Genomic DNA, 20,058 nt, shown 5'->3' on the forward strand with positions numbered 1-20,058 from the left:
TACATTTACCCCCAGGTGGAGCACACCAACCAGTATATGACACACCAACCCGTGGCAGTATACCTCACACCAACCCGTGGCAGTATACGGCACACCAACTCGTGGCAGTATACATCACACCTACCCGTGGCAGTATACATCACACCGACCCGTGGCAGTATACGGCACACCGACCCGTGGCAGTATACGGCACACCAACCCGTGGCAGTATACATCACACCTACCCGTGGCAGTATACATCACACCAACCCGTGGCAGTATACGTCACACCGACCCGTGGCAGTATACGGCACACCAACCCGTGGCAGTATACGTCACACCAACCCGTGGCAGTATACGTCACACCAACCCGTGGCAGTATACGGCACACCAACCCGTGGCAGTATACGGCACACAAACCCGTGGCAGTATACAGCACACCAACCCGTGGCAGTATACATCACACCAACCCGTGGCAGTATACGTCACACCAACCCGTGGCAGTATACGTCACACCAACCCGTGGCAGTATACGTCACACCAACCCGTGGCAGTATACGTCACACCAACCCGTGGCAGTATACAGCACACCAACCCGTGGCAGTATACCTCACACCAACCCGTGGCAGTATACCTCACACCAACCCGTGGCAGTATACGGCACACCAACCCGTGGCAGTATACATCACACCAACCCGTTGCAGTATACGGCACACCAACCCGTGGCAGTATACGGCACACCAACCCGTTGCAGTATACGGCACACCAACCCGTGGCAGTATACGGCACACCAACCCGTGGCAGTATACGGCACACCAACCCGTGGCAGTATACGGCACACCAACCCGTGGCAGTATACGGCACACCAACCCGTGGCAGTATACGTCACACCAACCCGTGGCAGTATACGGCACACCAACCCGTGGCAGTATACGGCACACCAACCCGTGGCAGTATACGGCACACCAACCCGTGGCAGTATACGTCACACCAACCCGTGGCAGTATACGGCACACCAACCCGTGGCAGTATACGGCACACCAACCCGTGGCAGTATACGGAACACCAACCCGTGGCAGTATACGGCACACCAACCCGTGGCAGTATACGGAACACCAACCCGTGGCAGTATACAGCACACCAACCCGTGGCAGTATACGGCACACCAACCCGTGGCAGTATACGGCACACCAACCCGTGGCAGTATACAGCACACCAACCCGTGGCAGTATACGTCACACCAACCCGTGGCAGTATACGGCACACCAACCCGTGGCAGTATACGGCACACCAACCCGTGGCAGTATACGGAACACCAACCCGTGGCAGTATACAGCACACCAACCCGTGGCAGTATACGGCACACCAACCCGTGGCAGTATACGGCACACCAACCCGTGGCAGTATACAGCACACCAACCCGTGGCAGTATACAGCACACCAACCCGTGGCAGTATACGGCACACCAACCCGTGGCAGTATACAGCACACCAACCCGTGGCAGTATACAGCACACCAACCCGTGGCAGTATACGGCACACCAACCCGTGGCAGTATACGGCACACCAACCCGTGGCAGTATACATCACACCAACCCGTGGCAGTATACGGCACACCAACCCGTGGCAGTATACAGCACACCAACCCGTGGCAGTATACGGCACACCAACCCGTGAGTAGGATGGAGTCTTTCTACATGCCTACTAATGATGGTGACTTTTATGTATAATTGTATGAAAGGTTTGTGTCCCAAGATACTTTTAAACCAACTTCACAAACTCACTACGACAGCATGTTGACCATTAACACTGGATGAAACCATGAGGTCCAGACAGCTGGCCTTGGAGGAGGACGTGCAGAATGTAATCCCTGTCCCTGTATAATTACACAACAGAGTTCATACGTTTTATTTCCTGTGGGTAATGTAATCCCTGTTGCTCTATCCAGACAATGGCATATGGCCAACTCCTTCTTGACATTTTGATGAGTCATCTGCATCTCCTTGTGTGTGTTATTAGTATTATGTTGATTAGCTATCAGGTCAGACAGTGCAGCGACTGAGAAAGAAGGGGAGAGAAATGAGGCAGCAGGTGGAGACAGACTGCTATGTTTGCATTAAATTATATTGGTTTTATTAGTAAATATCTTAAATAAAAATGCTCACTTCATCTACAACGGTGTGGTAAACAGCAAACGAAATTAGATATTTGTCATTGTGTCACCTTGGACTGGTTTAAGCCTGGATACATGAATGCACATTTAACATTGTTGTTAATAATGAATGTGTATATTCATATACACTTCTAAAGGCAGTTAGACAGTGTTTGTAATGACTTCAAAAGCTCTTGAGTAGAGCAGTAACAGTAGATATGAGTTTCGCTGCGGGGAGACTTCTGAGTTCAGCCTGTGGCTACGTATCATCAGTCTTCAAAGTGGAAAGCCACAACAGGAAATATGTGTCAGGACCTTAGCAGTGTGGTAGTGCAGTGCTTTTCAGCTGTGGACTATGACAGGACTTGTACATCCACCCGTCAAGGCATACCTACCAGGCTTCTAGTAGATTACAGTCTCGGGGTGAAGAGGACACAGGAGAAAGGCCAAAGTGAATGTACTGGTATTCCAATTAAAGAGATCCATCTTCTGGGTTAGAACGGCTATGGTAGTCGGGCTGACATCAAATCAAAGTGTATTGGTAGTGTACACAGTTTATCAGATTTAATAGCGGGTGCAGTGAATTGCTTGTGTTACTTGTTCCTGAAAGGGCAGCAAAAATGTCAAACAAGTATACAACTATTAATCCACTGGCAACATACACTTTATTTTGGTATATATATAAGCTGTTTTACATATTTATAACGAAACATGTAACGCTATCGCCTTAGCAACAAAGGAATCCCTTCTACAGCAGACATTTACATTGCTGTACGATATTTCAAATACTTTTGAAATTCAAATTATCAAGTTTAAATATTTGTAATTATACTTTACATCTAACAAACAAAATGTGACGTGTAATGCCTCATGGTGCAGTTTGAAGGAAGTTGAAGGTAGTTCGGTGAGGCATTGCTAACTAGCGTTAGCGCAATGACTGTAAGTCTATAGGTACAGCTAGCAGAGACATAAAAACGGTAACCATGAGTTCATGTTCCTCTGGGTAAGTAGAAAAATGGCTTAATTGCCAAAAATGTAGAACTATCCCTTTAAGACTTTACCAACTGTATTTATACTGTAGTACAGAGGGCCGGTTTCCTGGACACAGATTTAGCATAGTCCTGGGCAGAAAAACAACTTGAAAGGAGAATATCCATATAAAGTGCTCTTTAGCCCAGGACCTATGTCCGGTTCTGGGCAACCGGGCCTTAAGTATGATCCTTCAACTGTCACTAATCAATACTATTGAAATGTGTCAGACTCTAAGGCTGTTACGGTGTCAATTTTAGGACAGCATCACCTGTCCATGGAAGTTGTACTAGAATGGATACTGTACCCCTGCCAACAGTCCTTTACTTGGTGGTACACAGAGCAACAGTTAAAACAACAACTGATATTAAAACCCAGAAACCAAAATGCTTTTGCGCAGCTAGCAGCTCAAAAGAACTGCACGCAAGACAGCGGGCGTACTGTAAGCGCTGACTGAAATGTTCACTTCACCTCTCCAACCCTCACTTCAACTACCACAGTGCATTAAGGCACCAGCACTTTGAAATGAGCTGAGCGTAACCTCAACACAGGACAACACATGGCAGCATGGGTCTGTGAGCTAGCATGCAATACACAACTTAAAATGGAAAAAAACACCCCTACAATCATTCCTATACACTTATTTTGTTAATATTATGATCTTAAAACACATTCTAAAATCATAACACAGCATTTCGTCTGAGTAAGCCTATGGAAGAGTTCAAGTTGAGGTTTTCAGGTAGGGGGGGGAGAAGATCACGCCAAGGCATTTGCATCCAGCTGAAATAAGGCCAAGATGTCGAGCATGGCCTGTTTGATGAGGTTTCCAAAACGATGAGAGTCCTATTGGACAGAGAGGAAACTAGTTAGAACGGACACGTTCTATAACAAGCTGATAGAATAACACTTTAGAATGGACACATTCTATAACAAGCTGATACAATAACACTTTAGAATGGACACATTCTATAACAAGCTGATAGAACGGACACGTTCTATAACAAGCTGATACAATAACACTTTAGAATGGACACGTTCTATAACAAACTGATAGAATAACACTTTAGAATGGACACATTCTATAACAAACTGATAGAATAACACTTTAGAATGGACACATTCTATAACAAACTGATAGAATAACACTTTAGAATGGACACATTCTATAACAAACTGATAGAATAACACTTTAGAATGGACACATTCTATAACAAACTGATAGAATAACACTTTAGAATGGACACATTCTATAACAAACTGATAGAATAACACTTTAGAATGGACACATTCTATAACAAGCTGATAGAATAACACTTTAGAATGGACACATTCTATAACAAGCTGATACAATAACACTTTAGAATGGACACATTCTATAACAAACTGATACAATAACACTTTAGAATGGACACGTTCTATAACAAACTGATAGAATAACACTTTAGAATGGACACATTCTATAACAAACTGATAGAATAACACTTTAGAATGGACACATTGTAAGGCAAACTGATGCAAAATAACCTATATGGATATGCAGTTGGAATCAATAGTGGCTGGTCTGCCATGAAATTCAGGTCTGTATGTTACCCAGGCGATAGCCATGTCTTTGTTTCAAGTGAGGACAGCTGATTGAAAGCAACATTCGAGATAGGCCATGTGGATCAGCCAACTCACCGTCTCAGGACTCGAGTGCTTGCTGGAGATGTGGAAGTTAATGAGGTTTTCTCCCAAGATGATGTAGGACACACCATATCCATCATCTGCCACCTGACACACAGAGAGAAAACACAATCAGCGTGTGGAAAAGGATTACACTGCAGCACAGAGATAATCACACTATATCCTACTGGATTTTCAATTGCTAAAATTAGAGAAAACTTTGGCCCTTTAAGAAGAAAAAAAAGAAATAAATTGTTGTACAGGCTTTCCCCCACTATTTCGCAGATTTTACAGAGTTACAATTGGAATTAATTAGGCCCCTAATCTATGGATTTCACATGACTGGGAATACAGATATGCATCTGTTGGTCAAGATGCCTTAAAAAACATGGCTGTGGTTTGGTAAGAAGAATGCCCCTTACCCTACAGGTGTGATGACTACCTCTGAGGGTTTAGCGCTTGAGGTAGTCACCTCATACAGGTACTTGGGAGAATGGCTAGACGGTATACTGTCCTTCTCTCAGCACATATCCAAGCTGCAGGCTCAAGTTAAAACTAGACTTGGATTCCTCTATCGTATATCACTCCTTATTTATAAAACCCTCTTAGGCCTCACTCCCCCCTATCTGAGATATCTACTGTAGCCCTCATCCTCCACATACAACACCCGTTCTGCCAGTCACATTCTGTTAAACGTCCCCAAAGCACACACATCCCTGGGTCGCTCCTCTTCAGTTCGCTGCAGTTAGAACGAGCAGCAACAAACACTCAAACTGGACAGTTTTATCTCCATCTCTTCATTCAAAGACTCAATCATGGACACGCTTACTGACAGTTGTGGCTGCTTCGTGTGATGTATTGCGTAAGATTTTAGAGCACCAGGATGAAGAACACAGACAATAAGATTGTGCGATTACGTTTTAAGGCGGCATATCACTCCCGAATCTGGTCTGAAAACATCTGACAATCTTTAATGCTACTTTAAAGCCTAATTCATTTTGAGTAGAGGGCCCTTTTGAGGTCATGCAGGGAACTCACCGGACCAAAGCCTCCCCCACTGGACACATACTCTGGGTGTCTGGCCAGGTCAAACAACTCCACCTGCTGGAGGGGAGTCTGACTGGTGGACAGCCTCCAGGGCTCCGACAGCACCTAGGGGAGAGGACACACACACACGCTTTAACATACAAACCTCTCAAAGGAAAACTAACTGTAGAAACACACAAAGACCTCCATTCCCACTTTAAAGACGAATAGTAACATCCACAAGTCAAAATACTGCATGTGACCTCTTTGAGGAAGGCCGAGTCCTCCCCCAGGTACTTGGAGACCACGTAGAGACAGAAGAGGTGGCGGTCGATGCCCTCTCCAGTCATGGCCAGCCGGTAGAGCTGCTGGTGTCTCGTCGCAGCTTCCTTCAACAGTTTCAGCCGCAGCTCTCTCTACAGAGAAGACGAGGAAGGGCAGGAGGAGACCAAATGAAAAGGGCCGACCTATTCAGTTACACAACTGAATGCATTCAACCAAAATGTGTGGGTACTAAGTAAAAGGTGGAATCTGTCTCATATATATATATATAAAATGTGTGGGTACTAAGTAAAAGGTGGAATCTGTCTCATATATATATATATATAAAATGTGTGGGTACTAAGTAAAAGGTGGAATCTGTCTCATATATATATAAAATGTGTGGGTACTAAGTAAAAAGTGGAATCTGTCTCATATATATATATAAAATGTGTGGGTACTAAGTAAAAGGTGGAATCTGTCTCATATATATATATATAAAATGTGTGGGTACTAAGTAAAAGGTGGAATCTGTATCATATATATATATATATAAAATGTGTGGGTACTAAGTAAAAGGTGGAATCTGTCTCATATATATATAAAATGTGTGGGTACTAAGTAAAAGGTGGAATCTGTCTCATATATATATATAAAATGTGTGGGTACTAAGTGAAAGGTGGAATCTGTCTCATATATATATATAAAATGTGTGGGTACTAAGTAAAAGGTGGAATCTGTCTCATATATATATATATATAAAATGTGTGGGTACTAAGTAAAAGGTGGAATCTGTCTCATATATATATATATATATATAAAATGTGTGGGTACTAAGTAAAAGGTGGAATCTGTCTCATATATATATATAAAATGTGTGGGTACTAAGTGAAAGGTGGAATCTGTCTCATATATATATAAAATGTGTGGGTACTAAGTGAAAGGTGGAATCTGTCTCATATATATATAAAATGTGTGGGTACTAAGTAAAAGGTGGAATCTGTCTCATATATATATAAAATGTGTGGGTACTAAGTAAAAGGTGGAATCTGTCTCATATATATATATAAAATGTGTGGGTACTAAGTAAAAGGTGGAATCTGTCTCATATATATATATATAAAATGTGTGGGTACTAAGTAAAAGGTGGAATCTGTCTCATATATATATATATATAAAATGTGTGGGTACTAAGTAAAAGGTGGAATCTGTCTCATATATATATATAAAATGTGTGGGTACTAAGTGAAAGGTGGAATCTGTCTCATATATATATATAAAATGTGTGGGTACTAAGTAAAAGGTGGAATCTGTCTCATATATATATATATATATAAAATGTGTGGGTACTAAGTAAAAGGTGGAATCTGTCTCATATATATATATATATAAAATGTGTGGGTACTAAGTAAAAGGTGGAATCTGTCTCATATATATATATAAAATGTGTGGGTACTAAGTAAAAGGTGGAATCTGTCTCATATATATATATATATATAAAATGTGTGGGTGTCAATGGATTTGGCCAGGGTTGTTCCGGTTTTGGTCACTAGATGCCCCCATTGTGCCTTTTGACCTTTTGTTTTCCCTTGATCCCCATTATTATTTGCACCTGTGCCTCGTTTCCCCTGATTGTATTTAAACCCTTAGTTTTCCTCAGTTCTTTGCTCTGTGTTTGTATGTTAGCACCCAGCCCTAGTACTCTGAGAACTCTTGTTGATCCCGGTGGACTCTCTGGTGGAATTCTGTTTTTTGTTCTTGTTTGTTTGTTTTTTGAGTATCTTTTGAGGCTTTTTGTGCTTTACCTTCCACCTTGTGGATTTACCTTTTTTGTCTTGGAGGATTCCTTTTGAGGTTGTGGAGTTACATGTTTTCGTGAAGAACTTCACTTTTTACTTCATTAAATACACCGTCTCAAGTACTGCTGTGTCTGCCTCATCTTCTGGGTTCTGCCGACTATTCGTGGCTCAGTTGGTTAAGTGACTGTTTCTCACTCCGGAGACCCGGGTTCGTAACCGGGTCCTGACAGGTACTAAGTAAAAGGTGGAATCTGTCTCATATATATATAGTTCCTGTAACGCTCACAGATCCACCATCACAGTTGAACCAAGATGCTTACCGGGTTGTCTTCCACCATGGAGCGGGCGAAGGCACAGGTCTCCACGGTGCAGGAACGCACTGTCTCTGTGCGACCCTCTCGGAACATGCGTGTCATGGACGCCTCGTACGTTAGACAGAACCTCCCCTTGTCCTGGAAGACAAATTCTATTTCATCAAATTCAATAAAACATTTATCCACTCAGGGATGAATAAGGAAAGTCAGGTCACATTATTTTAAGAGTAAAGACTCAGTTAACAGTCCTGTAATGTGTGGTTATAACATGTTATAACTAGAGTAAAGACTCAGTTAACAGTCCTGTAATGTGGTTATAACATATTATAACTAGAGTAAAGACTCAGTTAACAGTCCTGTAATGTGGTTATAACATATTATAACTAGAGTAAAGACTCAGTTAACAGTCCTGTAATGTGGTTATAACATATTATAACTAGAGTAAAGACTCAGTTAACTGTCCTGTAATGTGGTTATAACATATTATAACTAGAGTACAGACTCAGTTTTTCTTGCTGGCACATTTGAGTCTTGTCATGTTTGGTTAATAAATAATAAAAGTATGTTTGTTATAGCCATCGTCCTTGTTAAGGAGGATTTTTATCTCATCAAACTACAGATTGTTGACAGCTACTTACAGCATCATTTCTTAACACTGGTATTCATTCACACGTTATTATATCAATCCTTCCTTCCTTCCTATTGCCTAGTTGGCTAATCAGCCAACGGACTAATCCAATCAGCTGATCCTCTTTACTGTTGCCAGTCAACAGGGGCAGAGATAAGGACCCTACCCTGAAGTGAGCCAGCTGCAGGGCGATCTGGATGAAGGCATCGGGGCTGGTGCGACACTTTTTGATCAGGCCCTTCCCGAAGCAATTGAAGGGGATGATGTGGGAGTCGACGTCGTCTGCCAGGGCCTTGGCCACCATCAGAGAGCTGGCGATGGCCGTCTGACACTGAGGCACCGCACACGGGGAACAAAGACACGGAGAATCAGCCCATTTCACTTGGGGTCTCTGATGTATTTGATCAAAGAGCCTCAGTTCTCGATTTCATTTGAAGATTTGAGATGAGACAGTTGAAGGGGGGGGGGTCCTCAGAAAGATTAGAGCTCAGGTGGCTTAAAGATGTGAAATGTGAAGGTATTTATACTGTCTAATCTATTATCACACTTGTACCAAACAGACAGGATCACTGGGGATTAGATTTGATCATTATAACAATCAAACAGAATGGAAAGGCGTGTGTGTGCATTACTGATGTGCATTAATTGATGACAATTCTGAAAACAATAAATCACATTTGAAAAGGGGAACATCCCTACAACATTGTAGTTTAACCCAAACCCCCTGTGGTAGGCTACCTCAGCTGGGATGTTCCACTGCAGCCTCTGAGGGCCTGGGAGGGACGGGTGGGGGTTTCCTTTGCAGTGGCCTTCCTCTGTGTAACCCAGCTTCACAGGGTCCATCGACAGCACATGCTACAATTGGACAATAACATAATTTAGAGACGTGCACCATTTGTTCTGCCAGCTAGCGATTCCTGATAACCTACACAGACACACTGTAAACATGAACACAACTAAAGCAGCAGAAGGGCTCTACTCTGACAGCTACCTCCCAGAGGTGCCCTATGATAGGGGCATCTGCCCAGCTGTGCTCTGCGTTCAGACCCATGGTCCCGTTCCTGAACACGATGAGGTTGAAGGACTTGTCAAACCACCTACAGAAAAAAGACAAACATAAACCAGTGCTTGAGGATGGAGTAAGATACAAACTCTTAGTATTTCATTATAGAATATTTATTCATTATACAAGCATTTAAAAGTGATTTAATTCATGAAAATGTCTAAACAATTTATAAACATTCAGTAACATTCATAAGAAGTTATAACAGCTTATTCTTGAACATGTTTGTAAAGGGTCATCTGTAGAATAAATGAGGTCTCAGGTAGATTATAATAATAACATTTCATTTGTAGAGCGCATTTCTCACACTCCCTGTGCATAACATGAAGGATTGGAGCCCTCAGTCTCACCTGTCGTAACATTTGCCGTGCAGCAGGGACTTGGCGTAGCTGTCCAGGGATCGGACAGGATCGTCAGCCTTGTAACGCTGCTCTGTGTCGTCCAGGGTCACAAAGAAGGCAGCCTTCTCCACAGTGTCCAGGGCCTGCTGGTTCCTGCCCTGTCTCAGGTAGGCCTCGCGGGCCTCCGCCCAGGGCACCCTGCCAGGCGGGGTGAACATACCATTGAGGAAACTGTTTGATCAAATCATTTATTACTGACAGTGGATTTTCACACCACCTTCAATAGTTGGGTTTATCCAATTCAGGGTCTGTTTGGGGGTTGGGATTGAAGTGGGGTATGGGGGGGCGAGCACGGGGAATGGGGGCGTGGGGTATGGGGGGGCGTGGGGGAGCACGGGGAATGGAGGGGGGGCGTGGGGTATGGGGGGGCAGGGGGTGTGGGCGATTTTCTTTGTACATTTCTGTGAAATCCACATGTCTTACTCATTGTTGGATCCAAATGTACTATATTGAATATTATATGAATACTATCATAATTTTTTTTTGCCAATTCAGGTGCAATCATTTAAGTTAATTTCTCAGAATCGATTTCAAAACAATCTGAGATGGTGTGTGTTTGTTAAGGTGTCTCTCAGTTGGTTGAGCATGGCTCTTGTAACTAGCAGTTCCATTCCAGCTGGGCTACCCATAGGAAAACGGACACGTCGCGTTAGATAAAAGCCTCTGCTAAATGGTATACATTACATGTGTAGCGTTAGCGTACCTGTCCCCAGCAGTGAGGGCGGCCAGGCACTCCTCCCCCGGCTGGGGTTCAGAGGGGTCAGCCAGGATACGCTCCATCTGTTGCTCTACGGCCCTGGGCGACAGCACCTTACCGTCGTAGAACATGGGCACCTTGAAGTAGCGCCCCCGGTGGTACACCACGATGTGCCTGCTGTCCTGCATATGCTGGATGGTGTCTGGACAAGCACAAGGGTAGAGAGAGACAACTTTGTGTAACTTCCAACTAAAACCTAAACAAGAATATGATTATGGCTTAAAAAGGAACTCTGATAAACTATTCACACAATGATGGACCTACTGAATAATTAGCACAACAAACAGGTGGAAACTGCAGTACTACAACATGTGTAAAAAGGCGTTTTCTAGCAACTAAGACAGAGTATCAAGCAGATACCTTGGAGAGACTAAATGTGCTTTGAACTGTTGTTTCAAGTGAAAGACTTGTGAGAGTGGCTCTAAAGCACAAACTATGGTTGATGTCATTTCCAAGCAGCAGTCAGAACTGCAGTGGGATTCTTTGGCATGAAACAAAAGTAAAAAAATAAAAAAAACACAATGAAGAGGATTGCAATGAATCATGGGAGTCTACGGGGGGTCTAATTCAGGACACTTTGTAGCCTCGGTCACAAAAAAAAATAGCCCGTTTTTATTCCAGGGCCTAAACAGCCAATCTGTTATGTCAACTTGCCATTGAGAAAACAGCTCCATCCTGCGATGCCAGTATGAAAGTGCACATTGCCTGGAAATATTTGTGCAAAGTCTGTGTACATTTAATGTTCACATTGCTAAATAAATACAATTATCAAATCATCTGTTCAATGTGCAATTGGTTCTACCAATTTGGTTGGTTGTTAGAACTGCTTTAGTCTGTGTGATTGAGAGACTGGGGAGGAAGAAGTGGCCATCTACCTGTATCTACGCCTGGGATACGACTGGTGTTGAACATACGCTCATATTGCGCTGAGCACATTGGAATGGTATTTTGAAGCATGAGCTGAAAGGCAAAAAGAAAAAAAAATGAAAAATGACCAAAGCACGAAAGCCTGCTCTCCTAGAAACTGACGGGAGGGGAGCTACAGGGGTGGGGGTGGGGGGGGGGTGGTGGAACCAGAACGGCTCACGGGACAATTTCTCCCACGGAAGAGAAGAAAGACAGATGGGTGGGGATTTTTTTTAAATACAAAAAATTGAAGGGCATGATTGGAGGGGATGGGGAAGGGTTTGAGATAGCTGATCCTAATTTCACCAGCATGTTACAAACTTGAGAAATATGGTTGTCTGGGTCAAAATAAACTATATTTCTGGACAAAAACACGAGGTGTAAAAACAGTAATTCCAGTAAGGACTTACAATCACTTACAGTGTCAGACAGAACCAAACAGTTATGAATGCAGAGGTCAAATGGGTGACACACGAGTCTGTTTTTATGGAACATGCTGGTGAAACAGGAATTCCATGGGGACAGGAATGGGTGGGAGGGATAAGGGGTGAGCTGGATCCAAAGTTGGTCTGTGACAATAACGTTCCCTCCTCTTACCCCGTTCCAGGCCTGGGAGGCGGGACGTATTGAACAAGCGCTCCCATTGGGCGGAGCAAAGAGGAACTCTTTTATCCAGTGCAAAGAGCTGCACCAGAGAAAACATCCCGTCCGCAAGTGTGAAACAGAAACAACCATATTTATGTCATTTGGTATTAAATACAGAGGGAAGAGGAACACACATTATGGTCATAAAGCAAATAGATAAGAAGCAGTGACCAAAAGTGAAGGCTATTTACCGGTTTGATCTGCGCTCGGTCCAGCATTCTCCTGTACAGCATGATGGCATGGATAGCATTGCCTGCCCGAGCAGCCTGCAGACTGGTGGGGAACACATACAGGAAGTCCTAAGAGAGAGGAGTGAGAATGGAGAAAAAGATGACAATCACTGAATGAATGAGAAAAAAAAAAAAATCTACAATGGATAAAGAGAAATATTGCCAAGAGAATCTGATCAAATAGAGTCTGATGAAATTGGCAAATTGGTAAACACCCATAAACATATAACAATATCAATAACAAACTGATCAAAGACAGTACAGTATGAAAACAGGCTAAAAGTGCTTCTCCAATAGAAATCCCTGATCAAACGTGTAGGCGATGTCATGGAGACGATGGCCTCGCTAAGATCATGAGTAGAAACACGTCATCGGGTCTGACGGTCGTCTCGCGCCGAACTGAGCATGTGCAGGCTGTCCTCTCAAAAGGACTCCTTCCATATAACATGTAAAAAAACACCACTCGCACATCTGAGCTGTCTCTGTTGCAGGTGCATGGTGACTGTTGAATAAGATGAGAAAAAAAGAAGAAACCTGCACACGGCTCTCGCTAGCATTACGGCTCTCGCTAGCATTACGGCTCTCGCTAGCGTTACGGCTCTCGCTAGCGTCACGGCTCTCGCTAGCGTCACGGCTCTCGCTAGCGTCACGGCTCTCGCTAGCGTCACGGCTCTCGCTAGCGTCACGGCTCTCGCTAGCGTCACGGCTCTCGCTAGAGTCACGGCTCTCGCTATGGCACAGAGTATATAAAACAATGCAAGATTCAAGACTATTGTACAGAATTCTTGCAACCAACAAAATGTTGAATATTTGGGGCATACAATCATCGCAGCTCTGCAGATTTTGTTGTGAGGATACAGAATCAATAGACCATTTGTTTTGGTATTGTAGGTAGTATCCTGTTTCTGGTCTCAGGTTCAGGAATGGCTGAAAAATCAGAACATTAATCTCAAATGTACCCTAGAAATAGCATTGTTGGAAGATCTGGAGAGACCAGGTCAGTCAATTACTAATCTTCAACTCGCAATCTGTGGATTCTATTCCATTAGATAGACTCAAAGTGTGTTAGACATCACAACATAGTTGAAAGATATATGGTGCATAGAAATCTGAAGAGGGTGGCCAGCAGAGATAGGTGGGATGGGCTGAGGGGAGCTGAGGGTTAAGATGAGGAACTGGAGACAAGTGGGAGTGGAGTTGCTGACTGGGGGATAGAATGACAGTCAAGGACTAAAGTAAAAAATGATATTGCCTGAGGCTGATGCCGTGCAGGTGCTTGTACATATACACACACGCATATACACACACGCATATACACACACGCATATACACACACGCATATACACACACGCATATACACACACGCATATACACACACACGCATATACACACACGCATATACACACACGCATATACACACACGCATATACACACACGCATATACACACACGCATATACACACACGCATATACACACACGCATATACACACACGCATATACACACACGCATATACACACACGCATATACACACACGCATATACACACACGCATATACACACACGCATTCAAATGCACACATACACACGTGAATATTGCCACACATGCACAGAAATGTATCCAGTTGGCCTTGCTGTTTAGATTAGCGTTGTCCTTGATGTCTGTTGTTTTCCTTTGGTTTTCTCTCTTGTTCATTGTGTTGGTTTGGGCATTGGGGGACGGTGGCTTCGGAGGGTTTTAGGTGTGTGGAATTGTGGGAGAGGTTTTTTTCAGAGGGTGGGGGGCTATGGGGGGTCTTGGATGGTTGAGGGGCAGCTCTCAGGTACTGTGGGGGGTCTTGGTGGCCTGGTGGTTGGGGGCGTGGGCCGGTGACGGGCGTGGGCCGGTGACCGACAGGTCGCTGGTTCAATTACAGTCAACGTGCCCTGGTGTCTCCTGTGAGTTGCTCTGGATGAGAGTCTTTTAGATGACTGAATGTAATGTAAATGTTAAAGCAGCTTCGCTGCAGGTAGATTGTATTGTTTTAATGTTTTTTGACGAAAATTAAAACGTGTCAGTTTCACGAGGTTGGAGTAATAACATGTTCAACTACTTAAGACATTGGCTCCAATCTAGTTTGTGCCTTTACATTTCGAGAAAATAAAGAACTTCTGAATCATTTTTCACTTGTCAAACCCCAGCCTGGTCTGTCTTTTCACAAGCGTTCCCGGAAGTCTCGTGATGTTGCACCCCTGGGTTCAGGAAGTCTGTGATATTATTACATTCCTAGCAGCTTGATTATATGTAATGCTAGTTCTGACTCGTACCATTGCATAGTAGTTGCTGTTGACCATGATTGGTCCACGGCCTCTTAGGTAGATGTACTCCTCCCACCAGTCACTGACCTGAGAACAGCAAGACAAGCAGGAAGATGGACATGTCGGCATCATACGAAAAGCTATGGAAAATTAATGAAGCTATCTAAGACAATCTGATGAAAACAATATTTAATTAAATGTGACTTACATAGTTCGTAGCCCACCAGGATTTGAGTTTTAGGTACCACTGAAGTTTAGGACCCAGGCCTTTCTCAAAATCCTTGGCAAGACCCTCCATCCTCGAGTACTGTTCGTCATCCATGAGCGGATGGGCAGATTCAAGGTACTGGCAGAGGAAACATGGATGACAATCTAACATTGCACACCTTCAGGAGTTCTATAAATAGCCACATTGTACCCCTCTAGTAAATGGTTTTAATTATTATATATATATTTTTTTAAATGGTTAAGTGGAGCTGTGTTTTGTTTCTGTCACTCACTCTATTGATGGTGTCTTTCACTGAGGGCAGAGGGAGCTGTGGTAACGATGTCTGGAAGCTGTACAACTGGGGATTCCGCCTCCCGGAGAAGATTTTCACCAGTACCTGCACTCACAATTATGGGCTGGTCTGTTAAAGGAGAAGTCTACCTTCAAATAAAAAGGATCACATACATACATACATACATACATACATACATACATACATACATACATACATACACGTCTGGGGGAGATATTTCTGACATATGATCCTTCTAGGTATAATATTTCTGTAGCCTCCACCTCTACCCGGCATCGGTTTCCCACGAGGCAACAACTGACATGGTCGTTTGCAGTCGACTCACCAGCCAGATGCGTGTCCTCCATGACACGGTGCCGTGATGGGCATACATCCATCCATGCCAGGAGAGCAGCCACTTGAGTGCAGTTCGCATGGTGAAGAAAATAGCCACCCAGAGCCCTGTGCCAACTAGCACCCCGCCAACCACCTGTTGTTTCTCAAAGGACATGTAGCGACTGCAAGGAGAGAGGCAAAGCATCACTTACTGCCCATAAACATCAGGCAATTGTCATTTTGGGACGGCAGCGTAGCCTAGTGGTTAGAGCGTTGGACTAGTAACCGGAAGGTTGCGAGTTCAAACCCCTGAGCTGACAAGGTACAAATCTGTCGTTCTGCCCCTGAACAGGCAGTTAACCCACTGTTCCCAGGCCGTCATTGAAAATAAGAATATGCCTGGTTAAATAAAGGTAAAAAAAATTAAAAAAAATGTTTTTATCTATGGTGATTCTATATTTTTCAAAGTTTAGTCAGCATCATTGGGATAGCGAGTTGAGACTTTACCTAACAGGCAGGTGAGCACCCACTTTGGTGAACAGTGCCAAGGAAGGATCAGCTTGGACGTACTTTGCCCTCCCCATGTACAGCCCCACCACTAACATCAGGCCGGTGGGACTGCCAGGGTACACCCCGGTCATCACCCCATTCTGTGGAGGAAATGATATTCATCTGTTTAGACACATCAACGTCACTGTTGGTTGTATTTACGTGATCTGATGCTGTTGAATGTCTGTATAACTTGGTATTGGTACGCCTGATGGAAAATTTCCCTTGAGACAAAGTTTGGATACAATTTAAGTGTTGGAGCACCTTGAAGCGGATAAACTTTTTCTTCCAGGAATGCAGGCCAGACAGGTAGATTTGTCTCAGGGCCTCGTGGCTCAACTGCAGATCAATGCCATCTGGAGAGACGGTGAACTGGAACGCCACAGCCTGATGAGCTTCTGCCATGACTCTGCCAGAGGTATTATACAGTCGAAAACACATGACAAAACATCACCAAAACATCATCACATGATAAAAACTGAAGAACACAGGCAACTAGAATAAAAATGACCTTCCCTCAGTAAGCTACTTAGGTAGAAAGGACCCACCCACTCACATGAGCAACTTAGAAAGAACCTTCTCTCAAACAGATGTGACAAGTGGGTGGGAAACATTTTTTCCATTCAGTGAGCAAAAATCTAGTAACGTGATGGTGTGATAAAGCAGTGCTATTTGAGTTTGGCCAATGACAGATGCGCAGCACGACTGCATAAAACACAGCCTGAAACGCAACCAACCTGAATCATGGTCTCCAAGCAAGATATCAGCACAGATAGAAGGGGTCAGTTATAAATATATTTGATGTCAGCTAACGTTAGCTAGCTAACGTTAATGCCGGATCAACTTTGTGAATTCCAAGGCAGAAAGATACTAGCCAGTTGCCTTGTTTGGTTAATATATCTAGTTGTGACATTCATCCGTTAACTAACTGTCCGCTTATACTGCCATTAGCTAACTAGCTAGCAGCAAATTGTGGGAAGCGCTGGCTAGTTAGCTATGTTAACGTTAGTCAGACAGCTAGCTAGCTAAATAGTGTGATAGCAGGTTAAATCAACAATCAAACTCACGTAGTATCTTCAAATAGCTCCTTTTCAAATATGTTTTAGTTCAAAATCATTTCAGCAGCGATTTCAACGACACCAAGTGAGCTAGCTACTCCACGCTGGGTAGTGGGGCTACGTCGGACGCTCTGGCACGTTCCAGGGGGCATATTCACGGCTGACTGTCTTTCCCAAGGGGCCACGGTTCCGGTCTAGAATCACCGTTTCGACTGCTCCTACAGTTTGGCTTCGGTACTGCAGTTTAACTGACACCCGTCCCAGAAAGCGAATTTCCATACACGACCAAATAGTGAAGTCAGATTTGAAAATGCATAATAAAGACACTATGTACAGGGAAATCACCAGAGATGGGTACCAGCACCTCACATTTTCTACTGTTCGTCTTGTAAAGAATGTCAGCTCAGAAAGTATTGTGGAGCTCGTGCACCTAAAGTTTGTACCAGAACCTATTTCAGTCCAAGTCAAGCACTGCACTTTTAGTCATCAGCTTTGTGAACAAAACATCCATTGAATTATTCAAATAATTGTCACCGACGCAGATTTTAAAAAATGTATCACTCACCGCCAAAGATATTAAACATCCAATGTCTGCCATGTTTTTGGATGACGTAGTCGCTGTTTGCGGCACGGCGGGTTGTCCAGTACCTGCCTATCCTTTCTTTGGATTGGTGGATACATCTCATTAGTGTAATTAGATTTTGAATATTTGATGAGGGTTGTTGAAAACAACTGCCTCTATTCAATTAAGAGACATGCTATGCTACCAGCCTCATGCCATTGTAACAGTATAGCTTTCCGTCACTCTCCTTGCCCCTACCTGGTCTCGAACCAGGGCTCTGCACACATCGAGAACAGCCACCCTCGACTCGTCGTTACCCATCGCTCCAAAAAAGCCGCAAGGGGAACAACTACTTCAAGGTCTGAAGTGAAGTCACCGATTGAAACGCTATTAGCGCACAACACCGCTAACTAGCTAGCCATTTCACATCGGTCACACTACGTTTAAACAAAATGGCACGAGGGGGTGCGGTATATTGCCGATATACCAAGGCTAAAGGCTGTTCTTGCGCGCAACGCAGAGTGCCTGGATACAGCCCTTAGACGTGGTATATTGGCAATGCTGTCCAAAATACATTTTGGAAGCAAATGTTGTTTTTGAACATAATTTAACTAGGCAAGTTATTGTGCACGTCATTGTTATTAAGGATTTGTAACTAACGTTGTAGTCTGATACTAGCTACCAAAATCGATTAAGTAAAGTTATTTTGCAAGCTATTTAATTTTTTTTATCAAAACGCTAGCTTAATTCTGTATGGAGCCATAGCTAGCTAACGAGTATAATCATTTGAAAATAAATCATTCACCTGCTAAGACCAAGTAACAGACATAAATCCCATGATTTAATGATCACCCAGTTAGATCTGGAGTTTTAGTAGAAGCACGACTGAAGGTAGAAAATAATTTATTTGGCTTTGACATTGGCTTTATTCTGTACCGCCCTTCGATTACTGTAAAATCCAAACAATTTACAATTGTCTGTACGAGTCACAGAGAGGGTAGTATAGACTTACTTTTGTAGGTATTAATTGAGGGACACAGTCTTGTCGTCCGTCAGGTCCTCTGTAGCCAGTTCCTGCACCTTCACGGACACCGTGTTGTGGTAGAGCTTGAAGAACCTGCCAAGGTGTTGGGATGCACTGCACCAGCGTCACTGTGGCCTCCAGCCTTGCCCATGGCATGCTGCAGCACTACACACAGTTGATTGGCCAGGTCGTCCGACAGGCCGTACACCTTGACAAAGTACAGTGCATTTGGAAAGTATTAAGACCCCATGACTTTTTTCTACATTTTGTTAGGTTACAGCCTTATTCTAAAATTGATTAAATAGTTTTTTTCCCTCATCAATCTACACGCACTACCCCATAATGACAAAGCAAAAACAGGTTTTTACACATTTTAGCCCTGAGACACCCCTCCCGATGATTCCTACCAATGCACTTAGTACCTATAGTTGGGTCTCCAGTTAGGTTACTTTATACCAGCCACTCGGGTTCCCGATAGACTAATTAACCAGATGCTAAAAATCCTCAATTAATCAAGTCTATTTCAGAAACATAGAGTAAAACGCCATGCACTTGTATTTCCGATTGTTATGATAACTTGAAATCGGCCCTAATTAATCGGCCATTCCGATTAATCAGTCGACCTCTAGTGTCCGAGCTGTGTGCCAGTAGTTTAGACAGACAGCTCGGTGCATTCAACATGTCAATACCTCTCATAAATACAGTGGGGCAAAAAAGTATTTTGTCAACCACCAATTGTGCAAGTTCTCCCACTTAAAAAGATGAGAGAGGCCTGTAATTGTCATCATAGGTACACTTCAACTATGACAGACAAAATGAGAAAAAAAATCCAGAAAATCACATTGTAGGATTTTAATGAATTTATTTGCAAATTATGGTGGAA

At 43.5% G+C, this 20,058-nt stretch overlaps 2 protein-coding genes and 1 long non-coding RNA gene across 18 annotated transcripts in view; 2 read left to right on the top strand and 1 right to left on the bottom strand.

Annotated features, from left to right (window-relative positions):
- Positions 1–2,776: 2,776 nt before the first annotated feature.
- LOC118379110 (carnitine O-palmitoyltransferase 1, liver isoform-like) lies at positions 2,777–19,394 on the bottom strand. Of its 4 annotated transcripts, none has more exons than XM_052514392.1 (19): positions 19,164–19,394; positions 16,796–16,940; positions 16,490–16,632; positions 15,993–16,164; positions 15,647–15,751; positions 15,355–15,492; positions 15,156–15,233; positions 12,813–12,920; positions 12,574–12,661; positions 11,017–11,212; positions 10,263–10,451; positions 9,841–9,946; positions 9,588–9,704; positions 9,016–9,180; positions 8,228–8,359; positions 6,111–6,263; positions 5,860–5,973; positions 4,837–4,929; positions 2,777–4,002 (listed from the first exon to the last, which is right to left on the bottom strand). In XM_052514392.1, the coding sequence occupies exons 2-19, from the start codon at positions 16,934–16,936 to the stop codon at positions 3,916–3,918; spliced, it is 2,325 nt and encodes a 774-aa protein (XP_052370352.1). In that variant the 5' UTR covers positions 16,937–16,940; positions 19,164–19,394; the 3' UTR covers positions 2,777–3,915. The 4 variants fall into 4 exon arrangements, with proteins under 4 accessions (XP_052370352.1, XP_052370353.1, XP_052370351.1 ...); XM_052514393.1 differs by lacking the exon at positions 19,164–19,394 and adding an exon at positions 18,155–18,284; XM_052514391.1 differs by lacking the exon at positions 19,164–19,394 and adding an exon at positions 17,599–18,086.
- On the top strand, positions 6,276–7,614 carry LOC127927697 (uncharacterized). Of its 12 annotated transcripts, XR_008128670.1 has the most exons (5): positions 6,276–6,632; positions 6,688–6,952; positions 7,004–7,052; positions 7,151–7,254; positions 7,361–7,614. It is a non-coding gene; the product is annotated as an uncharacterized LOC127927697 (long non-coding RNA). The 12 variants fall into 12 exon arrangements; XR_008128666.1 differs by having other exon boundaries at positions 7,004–7,254; XR_008128667.1 differs by lacking the exon at positions 7,151–7,254.
- The window catches only part of cars1 (cysteinyl-tRNA synthetase 1), a 31,704-nt gene continuing 28,935 nt past the window's right edge, over positions 17,290–20,058 (top strand). Inside the window, exon 1 of one of the 2 annotated variants that reach the window (XM_052514388.1) lies at positions 17,290–17,312. The gene's annotated coding sequence lies outside the window, so the exon portion shown is untranslated. Of the gene's footprint in view, positions 17,313–18,366; positions 18,511–20,058 lie in introns of those variants that run through there. The other variant, XM_052514390.1, reaches the window with a different exon arrangement.

The sequence above is a fragment of the Oncorhynchus keta genome, unplaced genomic scaffold (assembly GCF_023373465.1).
Source record: "Oncorhynchus keta strain PuntledgeMale-10-30-2019 unplaced genomic scaffold, Oket_V2 Un_scaffold_17407_pilon_pilon, whole genome shotgun sequence".
Lineage (NCBI taxonomy): Eukaryota > Metazoa > Chordata > Actinopteri > Salmoniformes > Salmonidae > Oncorhynchus > Oncorhynchus keta.

Coding starts and splice junctions, on each gene's coding strand:
- LOC118379110 (XM_052514392.1), bottom strand. CDS start 16,936: ATGGCAGAAGCTCATCAGGCTGTGGCGTTCCAGTTCACCGTCTCTCCA. Junction 16,633..16,795: donor AAAAGTTTATCCGCTTCAAG/GTGCTCCAACAC, acceptor TTTCCTCCACAG/AATGGGGTGATGACCGGGGT. Junction 8,360..9,015: donor TGCAGCTGGCTCACTTCAGG/GTAGGGTCCTTA, acceptor TTTGTCTTCCAG/GACAAGGGGAGGTTCTGTCT.